Source organism: Chlamydotis macqueenii, chromosome 2 (genome assembly GCF_036417535.1).
Source record: "Chlamydotis macqueenii isolate bChlMac1 chromosome 2, bChlMac1.mat, whole genome shotgun sequence".
Taxonomy (NCBI): Eukaryota; Metazoa; Chordata; class Aves; order Otidiformes; family Otididae; genus Chlamydotis; species Chlamydotis macqueenii.
The window spans coordinates 20,747,964-20,770,208 of NC_141557.1; the positions used below are offsets into that span (position 1 = coordinate 20,747,964).

Sequence of the window (22,245 nt, forward strand, 5' to 3'; positions counted from 1 at the left end):
TGACAAGAATGAAATTCCCACAGAAGAATATTATTGTGTGTAAGGATATTAATTATGTTGTTACAGTACAGTGCATTTTGATATTTGAAAACACTTAAAATAAGATATACTTGCAAGCTATCAGACTGCTTGCAAGTAATGATTCACAGCCTCCACACAGCTGAAAGAAAGGGTTTTCAGAAGCAAATTTTCAAGAAAGGGAAGTGAAAATTTTTAAGGCTACTAAGAGAAATTTGCAGCCTTGTAAAGACAGAGACCTGTCTGGAGCATTGACTTGCAATCTAGGAAATTTGAGTTCAAGTTCCTCTTTTTTTGTATTTGACCAGGGACTTAACTTGGGTGTCCCATATCTCAGCTGAGTGCCCTAACACAAGTACGTAAACTCCTGGTAGGATTCATCTTGGCTACCTCCAGGTGTCTCTACACAGGGAACGAGTCAACTGCCGCAGCAGAGTCTTGGATACAATAAACTTTGTGCAAGAGGAAAGGCTGGGGTCAGTCCACATGAGCTGAGACCCCAAAGTGACTACCTTTTCCTGTTTACTCTAAGGACACCTTGGGATGACAAGCTCCATATAGCCACCTGTACTGTAATTGGTGACATTTAGTTACATCTTCCCAACTAAGCTTGTTTTTTCTTTCTGGCTAATAAATGCTTAATTACTTATACAACTGGACTAGCTTCAGTACAAAAAGACTCACGTAAGATGACAGGTATGTATGCTATGAACCTAGCCATATAGTTTTTTAAAAATGTCTCCTCTTTTCCATCCTTCATTTTTTTTACCAATCTCCGCATTAGTTTAAACTGATACGAAAATTTAGAAAATGTGAACTTCAATAATTTTTTTCAGGTCTAATATCACTAGCTATCACTACTAGTAATCTTATCACAGATAATGCATAGTATCAATAATATCCATATAATTTCAGGTATTCTGAAACTGTCACTTCTATTTACCAGAAGAACATGCCTTCCGATTTTATTTACCGTATGGATGGCTACTTCTCCCCACTGAGGCAAAGAGCTAAACATGAAAACTGAACATAAGCAGGACAAATCAAAACCAGCACTATATGACATTCAGCTGGTAGTGATTTTAAAATGATTTCTAGTACCAGGATTTCTGAATTACGGGAATCGTTATTTTTTTTCACAGCAGAGAGAAGGCTATTTTTAGCTTACAGATATGAATTGAGAGTAGCATACTTTACAGCCAACTTGTAGATAGCATCATTACAGGTACTTACCTAAGCTTGATCTTGTGTTAGATCGCTCTATTATCGCATGCTTACTGGGGTTGTTTAATACTGAGCGTTTGGCAAGCGAGATGTCTGCTGTGACTCGTGTAATTGATATACTGCAAAAATAAAATACAGCAAAATAGAACAGAATATTATTTATCTTGCAGGGATGTGGGGAGAAAAAGAGACTCATTTATCACTAGTAGATGGCTAAGATTACAGCAAAACAAGTTCTCAGCAGCACTCAGAATGCTTTGGACAATGCGAACAGAGAAGAACCTTTATCTAACTAATACTGTTATAAGAACTATTGATAAGACATCCCCCTTTCTGCACAGCACAGAAATGCAGTACGAGCACCGGCTGCGAAGCTACACGTATCTGGGGAGAGAGGAGGCAGGAGGAGGTCAGAGACATGCTGCAGAAGATGGGACTTCCCCTGGGGCTTCAGGCCTGAAGTGGTTAGACTTTACACCAGTATCCCCACTATGAATAGGCTTGTTTCTCCTTTCCCTAATCTTGATTAATTTGTTGAAAGGTACTGAATGACAACCTGGCTTACTTTAACCATACATATAAGACATATAGAGATACGCAGTTAACAGGTAAAGGTAAGGCTTAGCAGGAAAACTACTACAGTCACATAACTCTTATTATTATTGTTAATTTTACTAGCATTTTTTTTTAACAGAGTGCAAGAGTTACCTACAATTTTCCAGAAAGATATTTTCCAGCAACATGCTGGCCACCTAAAAATTGAGACTGCAACACAGAGAAGCATGCAAATGAAAACTCTGGGCTGAGTCTCTGGCAGGCTCAGTTCTGTGTTCATGAGAAAAGATGAGCCAAGAAAGAAGTGGTTACTTTCAGTTGTTTGCACTGACCTGCTACATAACCCTCTGCATATTCTGCTTCCTAGGAAAACAGTTAACTCAGTTTGTTTTGCTTTACAGGGTCAAAATGCACCCTTTGGATAAATTCCCTTTCAAACTCTCTGGTCTAATGAGGTTTAGGGGTCACATTTTTCCAGTGCTGAGAGTTCAATCAGACTGATGATATTCCCCTGTTCTTCCTTGTATGATTTTACTTGCATTTAAAAGGAGGACATGGATTTGCTAAGAACAGGGAGGGCTTCTCTCTAGCAAGCACAGTCAGATGCTGTTCATCTGAAATGTAACCAAATAGGTTATTTCCCAGGGAGCTCAACATGTGTATATATTTATCTAAAACCCTACAAAATGCAACAAAGACAGAAGTTAATACATAAAACCAGAATTATTTGTGCAATACTGATTAGTAACATCATTTTGGAAATTTAGGCATGATTTAACTTAAGCTAAAAACATAACCAAAGATTGTGATTTTTGGCACAGCTCCTCACACATAATGCCATTAGTCTTAAAATGAAATCTAACGTGTAATTTGGGGTACATATTAGTTAACTTTATTTGTTAATTGACAAATACTACAAACTGTTACAGTTTTTTGGGGTTTGTTTTGTTTTGATTTTTTTTTTTGACAGTCTTTCTTCACGCATGCAAAAGAAAATAATTATGGTATATTCGACAAAGATATTTATCAGTCTAAAAATGCTACTTTTAATTTTAAGACCTTTTAACATCTTTTTAAGGTCATTTTAATGTCTTTTGAGATAGGTAACACCAGGTAGAACAAGTGTCCTTTCAAAACAAAGGGTATGTATGTTCATATAGCAAAACAGCTGCAATGAGATTAGTGACATCTTGAGAGCAGAGTGGCAGTGAAAGCAGCAGCATGAACCTAAGATTCCCGTACAGATTTGTTGAGGATCTTGAGTACCAATTCAGATTGCTACTGAACTCTGAAATACTTCCAATCTGCTACTATAGACATCAATCATATTGAGAGGATTTGTGGATTCACCCTGCCATAACTGGATCTACAACTGAAAACTACATACTCTCTAAAATACTTTAAGACATAAAGACACAACAACTTTTCTGCTTGCAGCCCTCACTATTTTGTTAATTTCCAATTCTGAAGGTATATATCTAAGATTTGACATCCCTGACTAATATAAAGAGGGACTACTAAATGGTTGGGTCCCAGCATCATCATTCTGAGAAAATCCAACAGCTTAAACCACAACATCTGGTATTTTAAAGAGCTAAAGCTATTGACAGAAAACTTCAAGCTCCCTCCTAAAAGTCTGACAGTACCAGGACACACAGAATAGTGTTACTGCTCTGCCCACTTCCAAACTGAAGAGAACATTCACTGAAGTTACAGATATTATAACAATAACTTCTCATTTCCTCAATTTTTCCTCCCAAATGTCAACTCACTAGCACATATTAATTTGGGGCTTGATCCAGTAGTAATATAATCACACGTGGAGAACCCACCTGATGTCTCTGGTCCATGAGCCTGTGATGTCTGAATTACAGAACATGCTACTGCTTTTAGAGACAGATTATCATTTGACATTTGTACTACAGTAATGCCCGGAGGCTCAAACACAACTCAGATTGGACTTTGTCTAGTACACTGTGGAGGACAGGTGGTAACAGCACTCAGATCAAACCTCAGCGAAGTGCAACCTGTCTGCTACCAAGGGTGACCACCTTTCAGCAAGACTGGGGACTGCCCTGCCCCACCAGCAGTCCTTTCGAGACTTCCCATTATAGAGTCCAGCACTATTGTCAAACCAAGCTCCCATCTTGAGGGATCAAGAGGTTGACAATCACATACATTAGATAGTCTGACTCTCGTATCACTCCTTCCAAGTTAGATGCCACTGTAAGCAACTAGAGCTGAGGAGGAATGGTGGCCCTTGTCAGCTTGTACAGAACCCAGGAAGCACTGATGAGATATCACTTGAAAAATATTTTTTTTTAAAAATACACAGATGTTAAATCTGTTAATAAATATCTAGCAATGTGGAGTGTCGATATCAGTTATCAAGAAGAAGATATCTTATTTCCACTCTCAACAAATACATGCCCCTGAACACTTCCCACTGCAACACAGCCTCAGCGTGCTCTGCCAAGGAAACTTCCAATCCACACTATAGCCCACTGGTCAAGGAATTAGTTTCCATTCCTAATTTTCTACAAAAAGAAAGTCATTATTTCTTAAAAACCCATTAGTACCTAAACAGGATCTGAACTCAAGTAGATTTGCATTGCAAAGTACTTACCGCCCTTCGAATCTATGCTTTAAAAAATCAAATAATGCTTTTTGCATCATATCTGTTACCTAGAAGCAAATAAACAACAAATTAATAATAATACAGAAAATTCATAATAGTTGATGTTAATAAAAATATGTAATAAAGATGACAGTATATCTTATATCTGAAAAATAGGATTGGAATTTAATTTATTCTTAATCTGATTCTGATATGAAATAAAATATAAATAAGCAGCTATTCAGTAGAAGTAAAAACTGTCTAGATTTTTGTCTATGATATAAATTATGTTCTTCAGCTTAGCTACCTTCAAACATTCAAATACAAATAAAGTGCAGTATTTTTTGGCAAAATAAAACATTCACAATCACCTACCTCATATCCCTTCAGAGAAGGCCCCACTAAAACTACTGGTCGCATAGAAGGCACTACATCATAGGGAGGGATGTGCTCTGTCTGCAAAATAGAAAAAGTTTTAAGCATCATAGCACACAGAGAAAGTGCTACACACTACTTACAATATTAGGAATTCTGAATTTCCAGTGATGTCACCAACACAGGAATCATGGATTCATTAACTTTTCCTGAAAACTGGTAGTACAAGATAAGGACATAATGGGTTCAGAGATTGCTTTTGAAAAAGCTTTTATTTGACTTCTGGTTTTCCTACTGTTTTCATATTTTCTCTGAATAGCTACAAAACTGTTGTTCTGGAGACATTCATATGTCCCACTCCACAAGTGGTAAATTGAAAAGGTTATTTCCAACAGTTAATTGTATGAAATGATTGACTCTAGAGCTGTGACATCTTCCCACCAAAATTTTATGTAGGCAAATTATGAAAGAGAGAAATAAAACAAAAAAAAAAAAAAGGACGGGAAAAGCATAACACATCTCTTTTTATTTTCAGATCTGCCCACTGCTTGACAAAACACTGTGACATCACTGCAAATTCCCAAAGGAGCACTCATAGTCTGACTTCCACATTTGCATCTGCAATTCACTTGCAAATGAAATCAAAATAATGACCGATCAAGTTAGTATTTCTAGAAAACCTTCATAAACAGAGCTTGGGATAACAATCCTTCCACTTTGGGAAGTTACTGTCACCACCCAAGAATGGATTCTGTTAGTAGGATATTCACCAAACTACTTACTGATGTATTGTGCACAATTTACAAAAAGTATTTTAAAATACAAAGATAAAACAATTGCTTGCTTCCAAAGATTCCAAAAAAATTATTATCAGAATAAAATATAAACAAATTAAATTTTTGTTGTTGTTGTTGTTGTTGATAAACGGCTATTCAATGTATATCACCAACAATAAGTCTTATCAGAAAGAGTTTTTTGTTTGTAAAGGAGAGTTTGGTTTATCTTTGCCTTGGGGAAAAAATTATTGAAACTCAAACCCAGGAATGTGTGGGTGATATGGAAAAAGGTATGGCTTGTACATAGTCCAAATACATCAGTCAGGATCACAGAATACAGTCATTGTTCATTGTTTCAGTACTTAATGTATCCCAAGGTGTTTCACACTAACATTAAAATAAGTATATACATTCCGAAACACAAAACCACAAAGACAGACATTAATACAGTGACAGCACAAAATGCTACACAAGCAGCAGTCTAAAGCAGTCTAAAACATGGAAAACATTTTAGTGAATGTTTTTCAACATAATTTACGTTAATTTTTGTTACCTGTAGCTTCACCAAATAATTAGTAAGGTAAGAATTAATACCAGTGCCCAAGGCATCATAAGCATGTAAAATGAATTTATTTTATACAGTGCAAAATCTGACTCAACAAGTTTCAAAGCAAAACCCTGCAATTATGCTATACCAGCATCAAAATGCAGCCCTCCACTGTTCTGGCTAATATTACTAATAATCTGACAACCCTATTATAGACAGATCCTAAGAAAAAAAAAAATTGCAGATGTATAAGTGCTTATAGCATGAGTGTCCTGATGCAACAGATCTTTGTTTTCATGTGGCTGACTCAACCAAAGGTATTCATGCTAGAAGTTAAACAGCTATTTGAAAATTAGGGAAAGCACAGAAATTACCTTATTTGATGGAATATGGGGTATTTAAAAAATCTGTTCTGTAGAAACAAGCATTTTTTTTCCTCTAATCTTTACAGCTTGCAGCAATGAAGCTGTCAGCATAAAATCAAGTAAAAGTTATCTAATGGAAGCATTAAAGTTCCTTAATTTAGTCTCAGAGAAATTAACATTTTGTAAGGGACTGGCACTGAGCTATACAGCTTTCACTTGCAGATTCAAGTTCAAATATGAACTCGGCATAAAAACTAGCATAGTTTTGACCATACAGCTTTTGGTCAGCGGTTTGACTATGTGCATTAGTTTGGGATGCCCATCCAGTATTTACCGTAAATGTCAGTATTAAAACCCGCTATAACCAGTAATGATTCTGATATGGAAGAAAAGGGGCACCACAGAATGAAAAGATAGATGGGATCAGCCACCCTCCAGGCCCAAGGTGGTTCATCCAGAAGCTTTCAAAGATGCCTATGCAGATAGCATCCGATACATGGCAACATGTGTTATTCTCCCTTAGCATTTCTATTTGGTTATAAATATGATTAAGTAAGAAATTACTCAGAAGCAAGAAACTGCCATTGATTTCCATAGTGGGCTGTGAATGACATGGCACTTAACAAACCCTACTGAAGCAAATACTGGAGACTTTGGAAATTAGAAGAATCTAATATTATTTAAAAGAGTTCAAGAAGAAAAGAGAAAGAGAAAAGAAGTTTTATTTACTAAACGTGAGAGCATCCAGTTTAGCATTTTATTTACTAAATATGAGAGCACCCAGTGTCACTTTACGCTATCTATAAGCACTATTAACACTCTGTTGTTATCTGTAGATTTAAGTGAGTGGTTAAAAACAAATGAGTGAGAGCTATGAAAACTAAAGATTTCAAAACAAAAAGGTAGAAATGTGGTATTTTACTGCATAGTTTGTCTGCTACCTAATGTCTTGCTAACTTATTCCAGCAAAGATCCTAGAAACATATTGCAGTTTGCTGTAACAGGATGCCAGTTGCATAATTCTTTAGTTATCTGGGTGATCTATGGAGAGACATTGGCTCTCCTGGGAACCACCAGTAGCATTTCCAATAGCTGAGATACTAAAAAAGTCTGTCTGATGGATGGCAAGAACATTTGGCTGATAATTTATACATGACAACAGGAAAAACTCAAAGCAAACAGTCAAAACAAGTCTGCAGTTTTCCACTGGTCTTGTTCACCTGCAGATTTTGCACCTACTGAATTGGAAGTTTAAATACTGACTAAATTAAAAATACAATGTTTTTGACTATTCATTTTCTAAGTACAATCTGAGTATCTGATTCAATTCCAATATTGGTTTCAATAGACTGAGTTACAAGGGAAAAAAACCAAAACTTGGGAAAGAGAGAGATAGAAAGAATAAGCATGCACTAGAGAGGTGCATTATATGGATTTGTTAGAAATAAATTTCACAAACTTTTAGAAGGTCTTCTCAGTGTGTCCTATTATTCCATCAAAAAGGCTAAGTACTGTAGCAGTTTCACGGACGCACTGAGCTTGGGACTGGTTGTTTCCTTGTATTGAATCTACTAACAGCTCAATACATTTCCTCCTTGGCTCTAGAATAGCTGCATTGTTAATCTGGGGTAATAATGCTAATGATGCCAGTGGCAGGATAAACACAGGTAATGTCGATATAAACTTACCGATTTCTGCTTCTGCTTAGCTACAGCAGCATGGAAAAGAAACAAAGAACAACAAAGCATGCATGTTATTGGCTTGTCAAAGGACGCAGACAGTTAACAGGACTAGAAATGTGACGCAGTGCAGGTGAGCAGGTGGACAGATGGGAGCTTGGAAGTCGGTGTTACCTTCTTAAAGAAGGGCATTCTTTTCTCTTTGGAGTGGGGTGATGTTACACTGTTTGCACTGGGTTTGGGGGAGCGATGGTTTGCTGGAATATCATTTTCTTCTGCATCTAAGCCAGTGGCATCTATGTCTATAGCTATATACAGACAAACAATTCAGAATTATCAGATGACAGGGAAAGTAAAGATAGGTTAAAAAGGAAATAACAGGTAAAGAAAAATAAAACTGTCCAGAGTAATAAATAAATAAAAATTAAAAAATCAAGCATGAGTACAAAACACAATAAAACAAAGGGAAAAATTTAAAGGTGCAGTACATTAGGATTAGAAGACAGAAGGCAATCTGTAACAGCTACTATAACATTTTCCTCTGATCCCCTTTTACACCGCTACATCAGACATACACAGAATTAATCTTACAAAACAGAGAGATGTCCAAGTTCATTCTTGTTACACTAGTGTAAATCCAAAGTAGTTCACTGGAACACATAAGACTTTCACTAATGTAAACAACAGAACTTGGCCAACATAATTTGAATTATTTTATAGTAATGAAAATTAATTCAAAATGGGTATCATAAATTGAAATTTGAAATGTCACTAGTGTGCCTGTAAGAAATTAAGAAACAGAAGAGAAATCACTTTTGAAGACAAAAAATCAAGCTGATACTGGTACAATAATATCTCAGGGTGGTGTACAGTTGGCATTTTTAACCATTTTAACTAAAATTCACAGTAGTCATAAGATACATATATTAGAAATAATAAAACCAGACATACTAATAGTGAAAACTAAAAAAAAATGGGTAGCAGAAGAGAGGAAATTGATCCCAGCTTGTCTCAAATACCTGGATCCTGTTGTAAAGAGTGAAAATATTGGCAGGACAAAATGGAAGTGAATACAATGAACCACTGCTGTTCAACCTCTACATCAAAAGAACGCAGCATGCAGTGCTTATACCATAAACATAGAATATTTTCCCTCTTTAGCAAAAAAGTAACAACAGCAAGAATCATCACAAATGCAGAAATAAATAAATTTTCAAAATGCAAAGCCATGTTATCCTGAATGCTGAGTCCAACAGATACCTGCTAAGTACATCCAAAACAAAAAAAAAAAACAAACCTAACCAAAAAAAAAGTTTTCTTTTTTACAATGTTCAATCCTGATCTTAAGTAATGCACTAAATTTGTCTTCAGAAAGCAAGTACATACACAAAAGCAATCCAGAAACATGCTGTACAACATCACCCTTGTGTGTATAGATCTTACCCACCTCTTGACACACACTGGTAACGCATGCTTATCTTGTCCTGCCGTTAGGTCGAACTGAATCTACCCCTAAACAGATCTGTAAGCAATATGGATTGCATTTACTTTATCTAAACCCATAACTAATCATTGCAAAAGTATTATGAAACCACCTTAGTGACCTGCTTTCAGCTGCCTGATGAGTGGGACATCAACTAATGCAGCAGCACAAGCTATTAAATTATGCAACAAATAAATATTTCTGTCAAGCCAACGTGCAGCTACTAATTTAAGAGAGACACACTTGGGACAGTGATCTCTTCTGTTCCAGTAAAGTATATTTTCCCATTTGAATTATCCACAGATCTAATGGCACGATGCCTGACAATCCCTGAGTTACAGAACTGTGCCTTTCAGCCTGCCCTTGCCAGGAAAGCCTGCGAGTAGATCCGCACCCTGTTTCAGTACTCCTGCTCCTAAAAACAGCCACAGAAATCAAGTAACATTTTCTGCTAGCAACACTGTTCCTTCATCCTCTTCATAAGTATAAAAAGAACATATTATCTTTCCTTGCATACAGGCCAGCACTGATGCTATAAATCACTCATAATAAGGGATATTAAAACTCCTTCGGTTCTATGTTCAAATCAAATCATCAGTAAAGAAAAATACGGGTAGTTAGGTTTCTCCTGTAAAAAATAAATGCTGCATTAGATCAGCTAGATATCAGTACCTCCTTTTTTCATTCTCAGTCTTCACACTATGTAACATCTTGTGCTAGTTCTTTTACTGTTAATTATCTTTAGTTAATTGGGTTTTTTTCAAAGTCATTTTCACCATTACCCTCATCTTGTTTGGTGGCCCACGAGGACTGCATGGGTTGATTACCATATCAATATACTATTGATTATTTAAAAGGCTATGAGCCTCCTTTACATTTGTTTTTCACTGGTTCTTAACCTTGTTTATTTTTTGGTTTTTTTGGTTTTTTTTTGTGGCATTAGTTTATAGTGAAAAAAAATCCTTGACTCAAAGTCAAAAAATTCACTTACAATCTCTTCAACTCATTAAATAATTTATATACTTGTCATTTCTTATACTTTCAAAAAGAAGAGGCCTGGGAATAATAATTGAACTGTACTTCAAAGTCACTTGAGTTCTTGTGTTAGTCACAAACTAGGCCTCTTTCACTCTTTCTGGGATGTCTTAACATAACTAAAAAAATTACTGCAGACCCAGAATCTTAAGATCACAAAATAAGCTATTCATAAATATTCTCCAAATCTTCAATTTAACTAAATAAATTTAACCAGATTTTCTTCTTTCTCCAGAAAAACAGGTTTCTGAAAACTACTGTCTGAAGAAAAGACTCATGGCAGTGAAATTTACAACATCGCTAGCAATCAGTCAGTTGGTAACCAAAGTACACTGCCCATTCTCTTACCTGTGAATTCTGTGCAACATTCAGAAAATTTCATATGTTCTGCTGTCTGAGTGTTTTTAGGATACAAAAAAATATTATAGCATTTCAGATGCTCTAACCATAAAATTACAACATAGGTCCATGGACACTTTCTATTGCAAAAATGCGGATGTTGAAGAAGTGGGCCTTAACAGTAAATACGACAGTTTAAAGCCATTGTAAAATAAAAGATTAAGATGTGTTCTGCAGACTTGTGATTAACATATATTAGTAAACTAAAAATATATTTAAAAAAAAAAGAGAGGTAGGGAACTTCAGTGGAATTTCGATTAAAAAACTACAATTGTAATACAGTTGGTTGTTACAAAGAAATTCATATTTTCACAAAAAAGACAGATATATTTTTCATTAATTTAATCAAATGAAGCTACTACTACAACTTGATTTAATTCCTCTGTCTCTCTCTTAATGTTCATGTAAATACTTTTATATCTTCAGGATCATATTAAGATGCCTGCTCTATAGACCAGGCTCCATATTAACTATTACGATTGGAAAATACAAGTTTTTGCTTCAGTGGACAAGGCACTAGCAACATTCATTAATATGTTCTGATTTTAGGTCTTCAAAATGTATATATTCCCTTTCAGAAGAAGATAAAACATCCAGCAACCCAGCATCTGAATTTAGTAGAACTGGAGGGGTTTTTTGGTAATCTTTGGTATACTTTTCTTAAGGAGCTAATGCCCATTTCCTCCACTGACTCCTCGCCATGTATTTACTTCATATCTCTTGAATCCGAACAAACTAAAATTAAATCTGTCTGTTGATGCTCTAAATACAAAACAGTATTTGTAAAAAATACATCACAAAAGGCAAAAATACCCAGCATGTTAGAATTATGTGAAGCACATCCTCATTACCAGAACTGTGAAACTGAAAGTTCCTGCTATTATAAAATAATGCCATTCTTGACGCTACTGCGGAAACCTCTTGGGAATTTTTATTCCTATTGATGCTTTTTCTCCCATACCACAAGGTTACTTCTTGTTCAGCAGGAGTTCTCAGACCAGACCAAATCTCCAGCTACTGTGCTGCAATGCAAACTCATCATTTCATTATGTCTTTGCTATAAAACACCATGGTAAAAGCAAAGAGGGAATTTTGTGCATTGTTAAAAGCCCTATCGTTGCTTGAACTTGCTAGCATTGACTCAATTACTTCAAACCTACCTAAACCAGCCTTATAAGGCAATGCAACCACTCAACCTTATACCTATGAAGTACAGGGAATAAGAAAAAAAAGACTAAATGTATATAAATTTTAACAGATTAGATGCATGAGTCCGTAAACCGAAGGGTTCATGACCTACTCACCAGATGATGGAGGCGTCGATTTTCTGGAACTAGGAACGATGTCACCCAAACTGGATGAAGAGTTTCCTCCTGATTTACTGGAGTAAAGCAACAAATTAGAATCATAGACTCATCGAATAGTTTGGGACCTCTGAAGGTCATCTAGTCCAACCCCCTTGCAAATAGCAGGGACATCAACCAGATCAGGTTGCTCAGAGCCCTGTCCAACCTGGCTTTGAATGTTTCAGGGATAAGGCATCAACCACCTCTCTGGGCAACTTGTTCCAGTGTTCTACCACCCTCAGTGTAAAATTTTTTTCCTTATACCCAGTCGGAATCTACCTCACTCTATTTTAAAACCATTATCCCTTGTCCTTTCACAACAGGCCCTGCTAAAGAGTTTCTCCCCATCTTTCTTATAAGCACCCTTTAGGTACTGGAAGACCGCTATAAGGTCTCCCCAGAACCTTCTCTTCTCCTGGTGGAACAGTCCCAACTCTCTCAGCCTGTCCTTATAGGAAAGGTGCTCCAGCCCTCTTATTATCTTCGTGGCCCTCCTCTGGACTCTCTCCAAGTGGTCCATGTCCTTCTTATATTGGGGGCTCCAGAGCTGGACATAGTACTCTAGGTGTGATCTCATGAGAGCGGAGTAGAGGGGGAGAATCATCTCCCTCGACCTGCTGGCCATGCTTCTTTTGATGCAGCCCAGGATGCAGTTGGCTTTCTGGGCTGCAAGCGCACACTGCCGGCTCATGTTGTTTAGTTTGAAGTTTCATAACTTTTTCAGTATTTATTCTAGCTTATTTATTACCTGCCTTTTAAATGAGCTGCTAGCTGAGAGACAAACAGTATTTCTGGCAGTGGTATAAAATATACATCTTATACAAAATGTGTGTACATTTTGAGGACTGAGGAACTGCAAACATCAATCACACTCCTTGTTCTGTTGTGCAAATTCATTCTGCTACATATACGCTCACTACCTCATGATCGTAATGCAATCCAATTATTAACATGGGTACTGATACATAATTATTAATATTACTACTCATTACTAAGACTAATTCTTAAGCCAATAAGCATATCTATTTCCATTAACAGAAGAGTTATTGATAGCTCCCTAATGAAAATTATAGGGTGTTTGCCTAACATCTTTTCAATTTAATTAAAGTATAAATTCTTTTGCTGTCTCAGTTCAAGTTAAAAAATGTCTCTCAAACAAAGATAAAGCAGTCTAGGGCTTCGTCAAGCTCTGCTTTGTGCAAACCTATCCAAGTTGTGAAAATGAAACAATATTTTGAGTCATTTTATTACAGTTACCTTAACAAGAAAAGCACTGAAAAGAATGTAAGAAGGGCTATTTCACTCTTCAAATAATTCATGTGATAGTACTAGTTTCCACTTTCTCCATCTTAAAATATTAATAAGCACTAAGTAAATGCATTTGTAGCGTAGGACAGTGTCATCTCCAGTGAGAAGTTCTGAAGAACGGAAGCCTTTACAATTTGGAAAGGGACTGAATCATTGGGTCAGATTTGGATGTATCAGAAGTGTCACGAGAGCAATAAGGAAGCTGATGTCCTCCTGCTGAGGACAGCTCACTCATAGGAAAGGCATTTCACAGTTGGCGGATGCAGCTGAACACTGCAGCATCCTGGTCTTCTCCTAGTGTAGGCACGCTCTTCAAACACTGCTGCCCTTCCTATTGAAGCAGGAAAGCCTTTTGGGCTTCTTAAATGTTTCCCAGTTGTTTTCTCAATTCCAGCCCCATCCCACTCAGACATCCTGCAAATACTTGTCTCCTATACACCCAAAGGGAAGCAAGTGACGCCTGCTTCCACATGTGTTAATGTTTACTGCAAAACCATTTTATTAAGAATTCTACAGTAAAGATGACATTATTACCATCTTGCAGCATTGTTCAATACATGTAGATACGCGATCTTTAGTTTTATGTAATGATGGCTACAGTCAGAGACAACAAATAACTTGACATGAAATTTCCATTGTAAAAAGCAGTATTCTTAAAAGTTGTATTTTTAGGCAATGAATTTGACAAGACTGAAACATTTTTTTTTCCCTAAGAGCTAACCAACAGGTACTGCCTTCAGCTTACAAATAAATTGATCTTAACATTTTCTGTAATTTCTAAAATCTGCTTTAGAAGTGTTCAGAAATTGCAAAATCATGGAAAGAAGTAACAAATGCTAAAGAATTTATGCAGATCTATTTTTAAGTAAACAATTGTGCTTGCACATAGTAAATGTACTAACTGCAATATATATTTGCAAATACTTTACGAAAATAAAAGGGAATAATAGCCATTGTAGGCCACCACAGCCCACCAATCTAAATATCTACTTTCTCTCTCAAAGGGCAATGACATTAATTATATAAATAAACATTACCGCCTTCATTGATTCAAAATGCCAATTGCAATAACTAAACAGAAGCATAGCATAGCATTAACTTCCAAGTTGTGTCACAGTCAATGCTACTATTTTTAATGATCTAGTTTTATTACCTGGAGTAGAATTTTCCTTGTTTTGCCTTTTGTTCATGCTGCAGCCTCATGTTTTCTAGTTTGACTGGGCTTGGTATGAATCCTATTTCACAGCCTTCTTTTACCAATCGTCCTATCCACCAGTCATTATTATATTTCTACAGATTAGAAAACAAAACAAAACAAAACAAAGAGTCATGTACTAAGAAACTTCTGTATTTGGGAGCATGTTGTTATTACTTTTGATCTGCAGCTAAGCCATTTTATGTAATTCTTCCCTGCAGTTAATCACTGTACTATGTTATTATGGCAATGAAGAATTGTGTTAATATTCAGAAATACATTAAAATAATTATACCTTGCAAATTATTAAAATGCTACAGTAGTTAAGCAGAAACTTTCCTTCACAGACTTCATGATTCTTCCTGGTTGTTATTTCCACCCATTTCACCGTCTTTATTTTTTTCTGTTTTACAGCTTTTTCTCCTCAAACATGAGAGCTGCTTTTGTTCTCCCTTGACATTTCTCCTTGGTGGACACCAGAGATTTCCTCTGATCTGCTCTTACTCACTGCAACACTTTTTACAGCTCTGTAATAATCTATTTTTCTTACTCCATTATATTCAGTTCTTTATTTAAAATAAAAAATGCCACTTCCCAGACTCCTCCGCTTCTCTGAACTCACAAAGATCTTCTGAAATATGACTACATCCCCCTGCTTTTATATGCTGTACTGCATACAGCCCATGTGATCTGCATCTTAAACATACAGTGACAGATCTGCAAGGAATTGATGTCTTTGGATAACTAAAAAAACTTGCAATTTTACAAATGCACAAGATAGTTCAGTTAACTGAATTTCAGCTATATAAAATATGATATAATGACTACTCTAATTTAATAATGTTTATTCATACACACACGGGGCATTTTGTTTATTTGTTTTGCAGAGGTCTGTAGAGCAGAACTATTTGCTTTTCCCTTTATTATTTACTTACCATTTTTGGATGAGAATAGGTCATTGTTATGTATGGCCCCAAATGCAATACTCTAGGAGTTCCATGGCAATAACTACCATCACATATGAATTTTGGATAATTTGGATTATTTATGAAACTGTAAGAGAATATGTGAATGGGAAGAGAAGTTGCGTTCTTGAATCTGAAGTTATAAATGTAGATATTATAGTGTATGCTTAATTATTTAATAAGTAGTTTTAACAAGTGTGCAGTTAGGAGTAAAACATGTAAAATGTGTGGGCTCCCACAAAACGGAATTAATTTCACTGAGCATACAGTATTTTCATTTTGGATACTATAGAAATGTTGTGATGCTTGAAGCCAACTTTAAGATATTTAGCTACCAAAAGTATAGATTAAAATAAATGCCTTTTTAAGCTTATAAAATATAATGAGACCTATAACATCTTAATTCATCCAATGGGATACCTTTATAAGTAAGAATACCAACATTGAATATGGAGTTCATCTGGAATAGTAATTTCTCAAAGCTGTATTAGACTGAAACATACTATAGCAATTGAGCCAAATGGAGGTTGCTGTTACATGGATCTGCTCTTCTTCACATGAAGTCTGCAAAAGTAGTACCATTAACTTGGTAAAAGGAAGGGATAGATAATTTAAAAAAACACCATTAAATTAAAATCTGAACAGCCACTACTTTTTATACTGTCCTACAGTACAACAGACAACTACACAACAACACAAATTTTATTCTAATTGACAGAAATTCTAAAACCATAGGAATTTTTTCTTCATACAAAAATAAAAGCACCTGGGATTCACTCCTGCAAAGTCCCAAATCTAAAAGCTGTGTCAGTATGTGAAAAGGAGGATAAGATACTTTTATAAGTAAATACCACCATACATAATACTTTCTAATTTTAAAAAGCAACAGCAGAAAACTTGGTAGCGGAGTGTCCAGCTCTCAAGGTGCTTGCTGGTGTGAGTGATTCTCTAATTCACCTATGCTTGAGGTGCCAAGGGAAACACAAATATGAATTAAATGCAAAGCAGAGTTAAGGCCATACATTAAAGCCCCTAAAGATCCAGGAGTGGCTATGATACAGTGCATGTTCTTCACGCAGGGTGGAATGCTTCATTTTTATATGTGCTCAGTTTTAATGAATGTAACCTAACAATGAAAACAAATTTTCATCATACTCAATCACTGCAGCACTTTTCACCACTGTCCATGTACATTTTGAGTTGAGGTTTTTCTTTGAGTTCTCTCCGCAGAACAAATTGGAGAATGCTTCTTGCAGACAAGAAGAGGACAGCATCGATCCAATATAGTATTACCACGCAGGCAAAAGTTATCCGAGATTAATTTAGATTTCTTTATTTCTAGCAACCAGTTAGGCACAAAATATAAAAACAACACTACATTTTATATTAAAATATGGGTTTTTTACTTTTCATCTGCCTAAATAACTAAATTTCGGACATTTCGGTTCTCTCAGCATTAACTATAGGGAGCACCAAAATTAGTGAAGAAGCAGTATCTAGTGGGTAGGGAGCAATACCTGGTGGAGCCCTGGAAAGGGCAAGGCCACAGAAGAGAGAGGGGGAGAACATGGCTGTGCAGGGAAGGGCTGCTGCTTGGGGCACCCTCCTGAAGAGGTTCAACCCACCCAGACTCAACAGCTGCTGCAAAACACAGGACCAGAGAATCCAAGTCCAACTCCCTGCAGGTCCCTACCCACCTTTCCATTCCAGCAGTACACCTGGCCCAGGCACAGGGTCCCTTCCATGACCCAGCCCTGGCCTAGCACTGCTAGGCAGTCAACTTGTCTTAGCTGTTTAGAGAGAAAACCAGGTATTTTTAAAGGCAATTAGCACAGGGTGCCTGTTCTACCACACCTGAAGCTGCAAGAACAACTGCATTTTAATCTATATTTCCACACCTCAGCACTACAGTCAGCCACAGAAAATGTGTCAACTCAGTTGAGCTAAGCTTCCTTTCAAGTCATTTCTGGAGATCCAGAAAAGTTCAGGAAACCTTTTCTTCCTCATTATCTTCCATGCATATTTACATCTGAGTCTAAGTTATGCTGTGAGGGAAAAAAAGGCATAAATTATAGCAGAAAATCTGCTAGCACCGTGTTTCTGGTTCATATAGAAACAAGGGAATGACTTGATGTGAAGTCTGAGACTACCAGCTTATTTGAAATGCAGATGAAATAGATGACCATACAAAATCATTTAATCTAATCAAACTGAGATGTATTTTCCAGGGCTTCCAGACTCACCACAGAATACTGATGGTTTTATTTTGCCAGGACTCTGTGCTTGTTCAGCCCTAATTTTGTCAGAGTAGAGCAATTTTTCTGCACCACCATCAGACATAAACATATTTTGTTCACTCTATACAGTTTGAATCCAAATTATACTTTCTTTGTGTATTTCATATATATGGAAAATTATGATCAGTAGTCATCAGCTTAAAGATATTAAAAGTTAATTTCTTCTGTTTCCTCAGTCTCTGTTCACCTCTATTTCCACCGATGTATTAGGAATGTTTCTTGCTTCCACAAAGCACCTGCACTAGCAGAATCACTGTGCATAATCAGTCATAACTACTGAGGGATTTTTCAATAATCTAAAATGGGGAAAAGATACAATTTCAAATGTACGGCTAAGTAAGCTAGCTTTCTTGTTCTTCTTCTATAAATTTCTATTTCCAGATGGACCATTTTGTGACAAAACACAATGGAATATGACCAGAAGCTGAGAAATCTCGTAAAAAGAGGGAATCATTCAGAAAGGAGTGGCGGGCTGCTGAGGAGGACCTGTATGGGAAATTTACCACATTATTTGCATTGGATTGTCTTGCAAGGAGCAGAGAAAGGTGTTTGAAACTGTAAAAACAGAAAATTTTCAAAGCCAAACTACAAAGAAGAAAAACAATGTAGCAAAGTGCCTTTTTTGACAGATGTTATGTGCATCTTGAAACATCATACCAGTTCATCAGTATGTAATTGTTAATTGTTAATAACAAAATATTGCCTGTGCCAGGAAAGTAACCTCAGTGAAAAAAAAAAAGGAGACCTGAGGATTTGGGGGTTAATTGAGATTCAGTCACCTTTGGCTGCTGAATCACAATGAACCCTCAGAGGACTAAATGGTAAAACCCACAAATACTATATCATTGAAAATGCAGACAGAGATTCTTAAAGCTCTAAATAAGTGATTTTTACTAAAGAAGAAAAGCACTTGCTTTCCAAACTTCATTAATTTGATTGTAAGGAATTTGTGCCATTGTTTTTAGAAAAATGTATTTCAAAGAACATTAAATTCTTTATACACAGTTATCTTATTTATATAGCATTTGTAGAGTGCTTTGACAACGTGAAGTCTTATCTTAATGTTAAGAAATACTAGCACTATTACTCAAATAGATCCTTAAAGAGATTCACTTACTCCTTTAGTTTTACTTACTTCTTTAACATGAAGAAAATCTTTAGCCTCAAATGAGATGGCCATGCCTGGGACTGGAACATCATCATCGTGAGCTGCACTGTACCCAACATTTGTCCGAACTGCAAATGCAACAGGCTTTGTCTGCAAAACAAAAGATAAACAGCGTGAAGATTTCCCTTGCAAACACATGCACATGTACAAACACAGAGAATAATTTCTGTAAGTTATCTTTTTAAAATCATAACAATTATGAAGAACACTCAAAAAATCCATGTAAAGCATTATGAAGCATCACGTTTACTTACCTCAGTTATTTAATATCAACAAATTTGACAGAATACAAGATTTTTATCTAGCTACTAGTGTTCTGAATTAATTTGCAATAAGTCAAATCAGTAATCACAAACCAGTTGGCAATCCATATTATTATGCTCAGTTACTACGGCACTGCACAGCAGATCTTCATTTGGCTAAGATTTATTAGAGATTTCTAACCATAGTTTTGAACTGAGGTGGTCGCGCCTCACACTTGCGTTGCAAGTTTTATCCTACTTTCACAGCAACTACTGGGCCCCCATCGAATTCAGAAAGGAATGAGAACCAAGGAATCAGATTTCAGCTTACTAGTACTTGAAGTTTAAATTGCAATGGTTTACTATGCTTTGCTAATAAACAGAGAGATATAATATAAATTTGCATAATAATGAGAACTTAAGTATACCATTTCAAAGTAAAAGTCATGAAATTCAACCATAATGGCCAAACCTATTGCGATTTGGCTCCACTGCCTAGGGAAAGAAGAACTATAAGCTGAATGAGGAACTTTTTTAGGCTTTCATATCCAAACCTGAGTCCTCAACGTTTTCACTGAACAGTTACCTAATCCTGAATGCACATAAAAATTAAGCATATCCTGGCTGAGCTGAAAGTCCCTATGCACTTGTAGTTCAGCTACTGCGTTTGCCCAGAGCTACCTCATGCCACAAAGGAGCCACGTGCCAGCACCCACCCAGGAAAATTCACAGTTTAGGAGGAATGGTGCCAGCAGTTGCTAGTGACATCTGAGCGAGACATCTCACTGCAGAGCCACTCTGATAGCACAGTAGTGCCCTCTGATCATCAGGTCATTACCGAATACCAGGCACAGAGAGATTTACTGGTTCCCATAATTCATACTAGAACATACACCAGCACTTGGTATCAGTAAGTTACAGGATTTTCACAAGTTTTATTTTCAAGAAGAAGTTGCAGAAGGAATTGCTCCCACTTATTCTCAAAAGAGAGGATACAAAAATGCGTCCCTTACTTCATGAGAGCAACCTCAAATACTGGAAACCAAAAACTGTGCTGTATTTTTCTGATTATCAAAAATCCCTGCCTGCTGCTCCATCCAGGATTACTCTAACAACTTCCATAGTGCTAACAGGACAGAAATCTGCCACATTAAAATACATTATAAAACAACGAGGGAGATATATAAATAACTCTAAAGATAATATCATGCCACTTGGTCTGGAAAGGACAGCTGGAAATAAACAGAGAGAAGGTTCCCTGTTGCTTAATTTAGGTCTAATGTGCTGTAAAAGCCACAGGGTTCCAATAAAGTGGATTTTAAAACTCCTTAAATAGGCCTATATTTGAATGAACTACCACAGCCAAACAATTTACATCTAAGTGCACATTCTAGGAAGGATTTTTAATTTAGAAGGATAAACAATAAGCTCTTTCACAACAGTAGGGTCAAGAGAGTCTCTGTGTCCAGAAGTGAAACAGGCAGTTTCAACAGGAATAAATTCTGGAAGAGGATTGCAGAATGGGCTTCATGCTTATGTGGTATTCTGGATCTAAACATGTATTTGTACAAAGACATTATCAATAAATTATTGGAAAAGGACTTTACAGTATCCCATCTGTTCTTTCTCCAGGAATTAGTGGAAAAATCTTATGAAAGTTTGAGTAGAAGGGCTCTAATGACTGAAACTGGTATCATTTAAATAGGCAATTACTTAAACTAAAAAATTAAAAACAATTGAACATATTCACAGGTTGAAAAACCTGGCTATAATTATTCCACTATACATTCCCCTCCTCCCCATCATAGTGTCTGAAAGTAGTGTCTCAGTGATTCTGCATCTTCTCAAAACAATTCTTTCTTTTTTAGTCTGGTTCTCTTTACCTATGCATTTATGTATGTATGCACCACTTATTTCTTTCTTGGCGCCCTCTTCTGACAATGTCATAAGTACTGTGGCTACTATCCATTGCCTATTTTTAAAACCCATCTCACAACTTTTAAAATAGCACATCCCAAAAGTTCAATGTCTTTCTTGGTGTTTAGCCACAATGAGAATATTGCAAATAGTTCACTGCTTTTCTTTCCAAGTCACCTATTCTAGGAGAAAGTAAAAAAAAAACCCAACACAAACAAATTAGAGTACTATGTGAAGTGCAATAATAAAATAAATAGACAGTAATTTTTAAAGTGTCTTGCTTTCTTTCAACAAGGAAAAATTCTATTGCTGTTGGAACATGCTGGAGCTGTTACTCAACAGATATAGCTTTTATAAACAGCTTGATTATATTTGCACTGAGCAACACAAAAAAAGTTCAAATCAGAAATAATATTTTTATAAAAAATACACAGACACAACTGATAAGTAGATCAAATTCATCCATTAGTAGAAAAAATAGATAGAAAAGCATGTATAACAAGAGGGAATTGGTTTAGATGAGTTTACTAGATGTTTTTATTAGCTACCATCCTATGTTAGAAAATCATAGCCACAATATTTTTATATACATTAAAAACACAATAAAAAAACCCCACAGCTGCTTTAACTCATTGTGTTGGGCATCTTTCTCATACCCTGAACTCTTCTAGTGTACTGCAAAAGGAGTTTAGGCACCTAACACAAATTTCTGGACTCTTGTATGAGAGAAAGGT

At 36.2% G+C, this 22,245-nt stretch overlaps 1 protein-coding gene across 5 annotated transcripts in view; it reads right to left on the reverse strand.

Annotated features, from left to right (window-relative positions):
• The window catches only part of CACNB2 (calcium voltage-gated channel auxiliary subunit beta 2), a 254,465-nt gene that overhangs the window by 23,531 nt on the left and 208,689 nt on the right, over nucleotides 1–22,245 (reverse strand). For all 5 annotated transcript variants that reach the window (XM_086742188.1, XM_086742187.1, XM_086742192.1 and 2 more), the window contains 7 exons: nucleotides 19,320–19,442; nucleotides 14,881–15,017; nucleotides 12,378–12,454; nucleotides 8,331–8,464; nucleotides 4,790–4,870; nucleotides 4,424–4,482; nucleotides 1,252–1,361 (listed from right to left, as the gene is read on the reverse strand). In XM_086742188.1, the coding sequence (XP_086598314.1) occupies nucleotides 1,252–1,361; nucleotides 4,424–4,482; nucleotides 4,790–4,870; nucleotides 8,331–8,464; nucleotides 12,378–12,454; nucleotides 14,881–15,017; nucleotides 19,320–19,442 (721 nt within the window). The remainder of the gene's footprint in view (nucleotides 1–1,251; nucleotides 1,362–4,423; nucleotides 4,483–4,789; nucleotides 4,871–8,330; nucleotides 8,465–12,377; nucleotides 12,455–14,880; nucleotides 15,018–19,319; nucleotides 19,443–22,245) is intronic.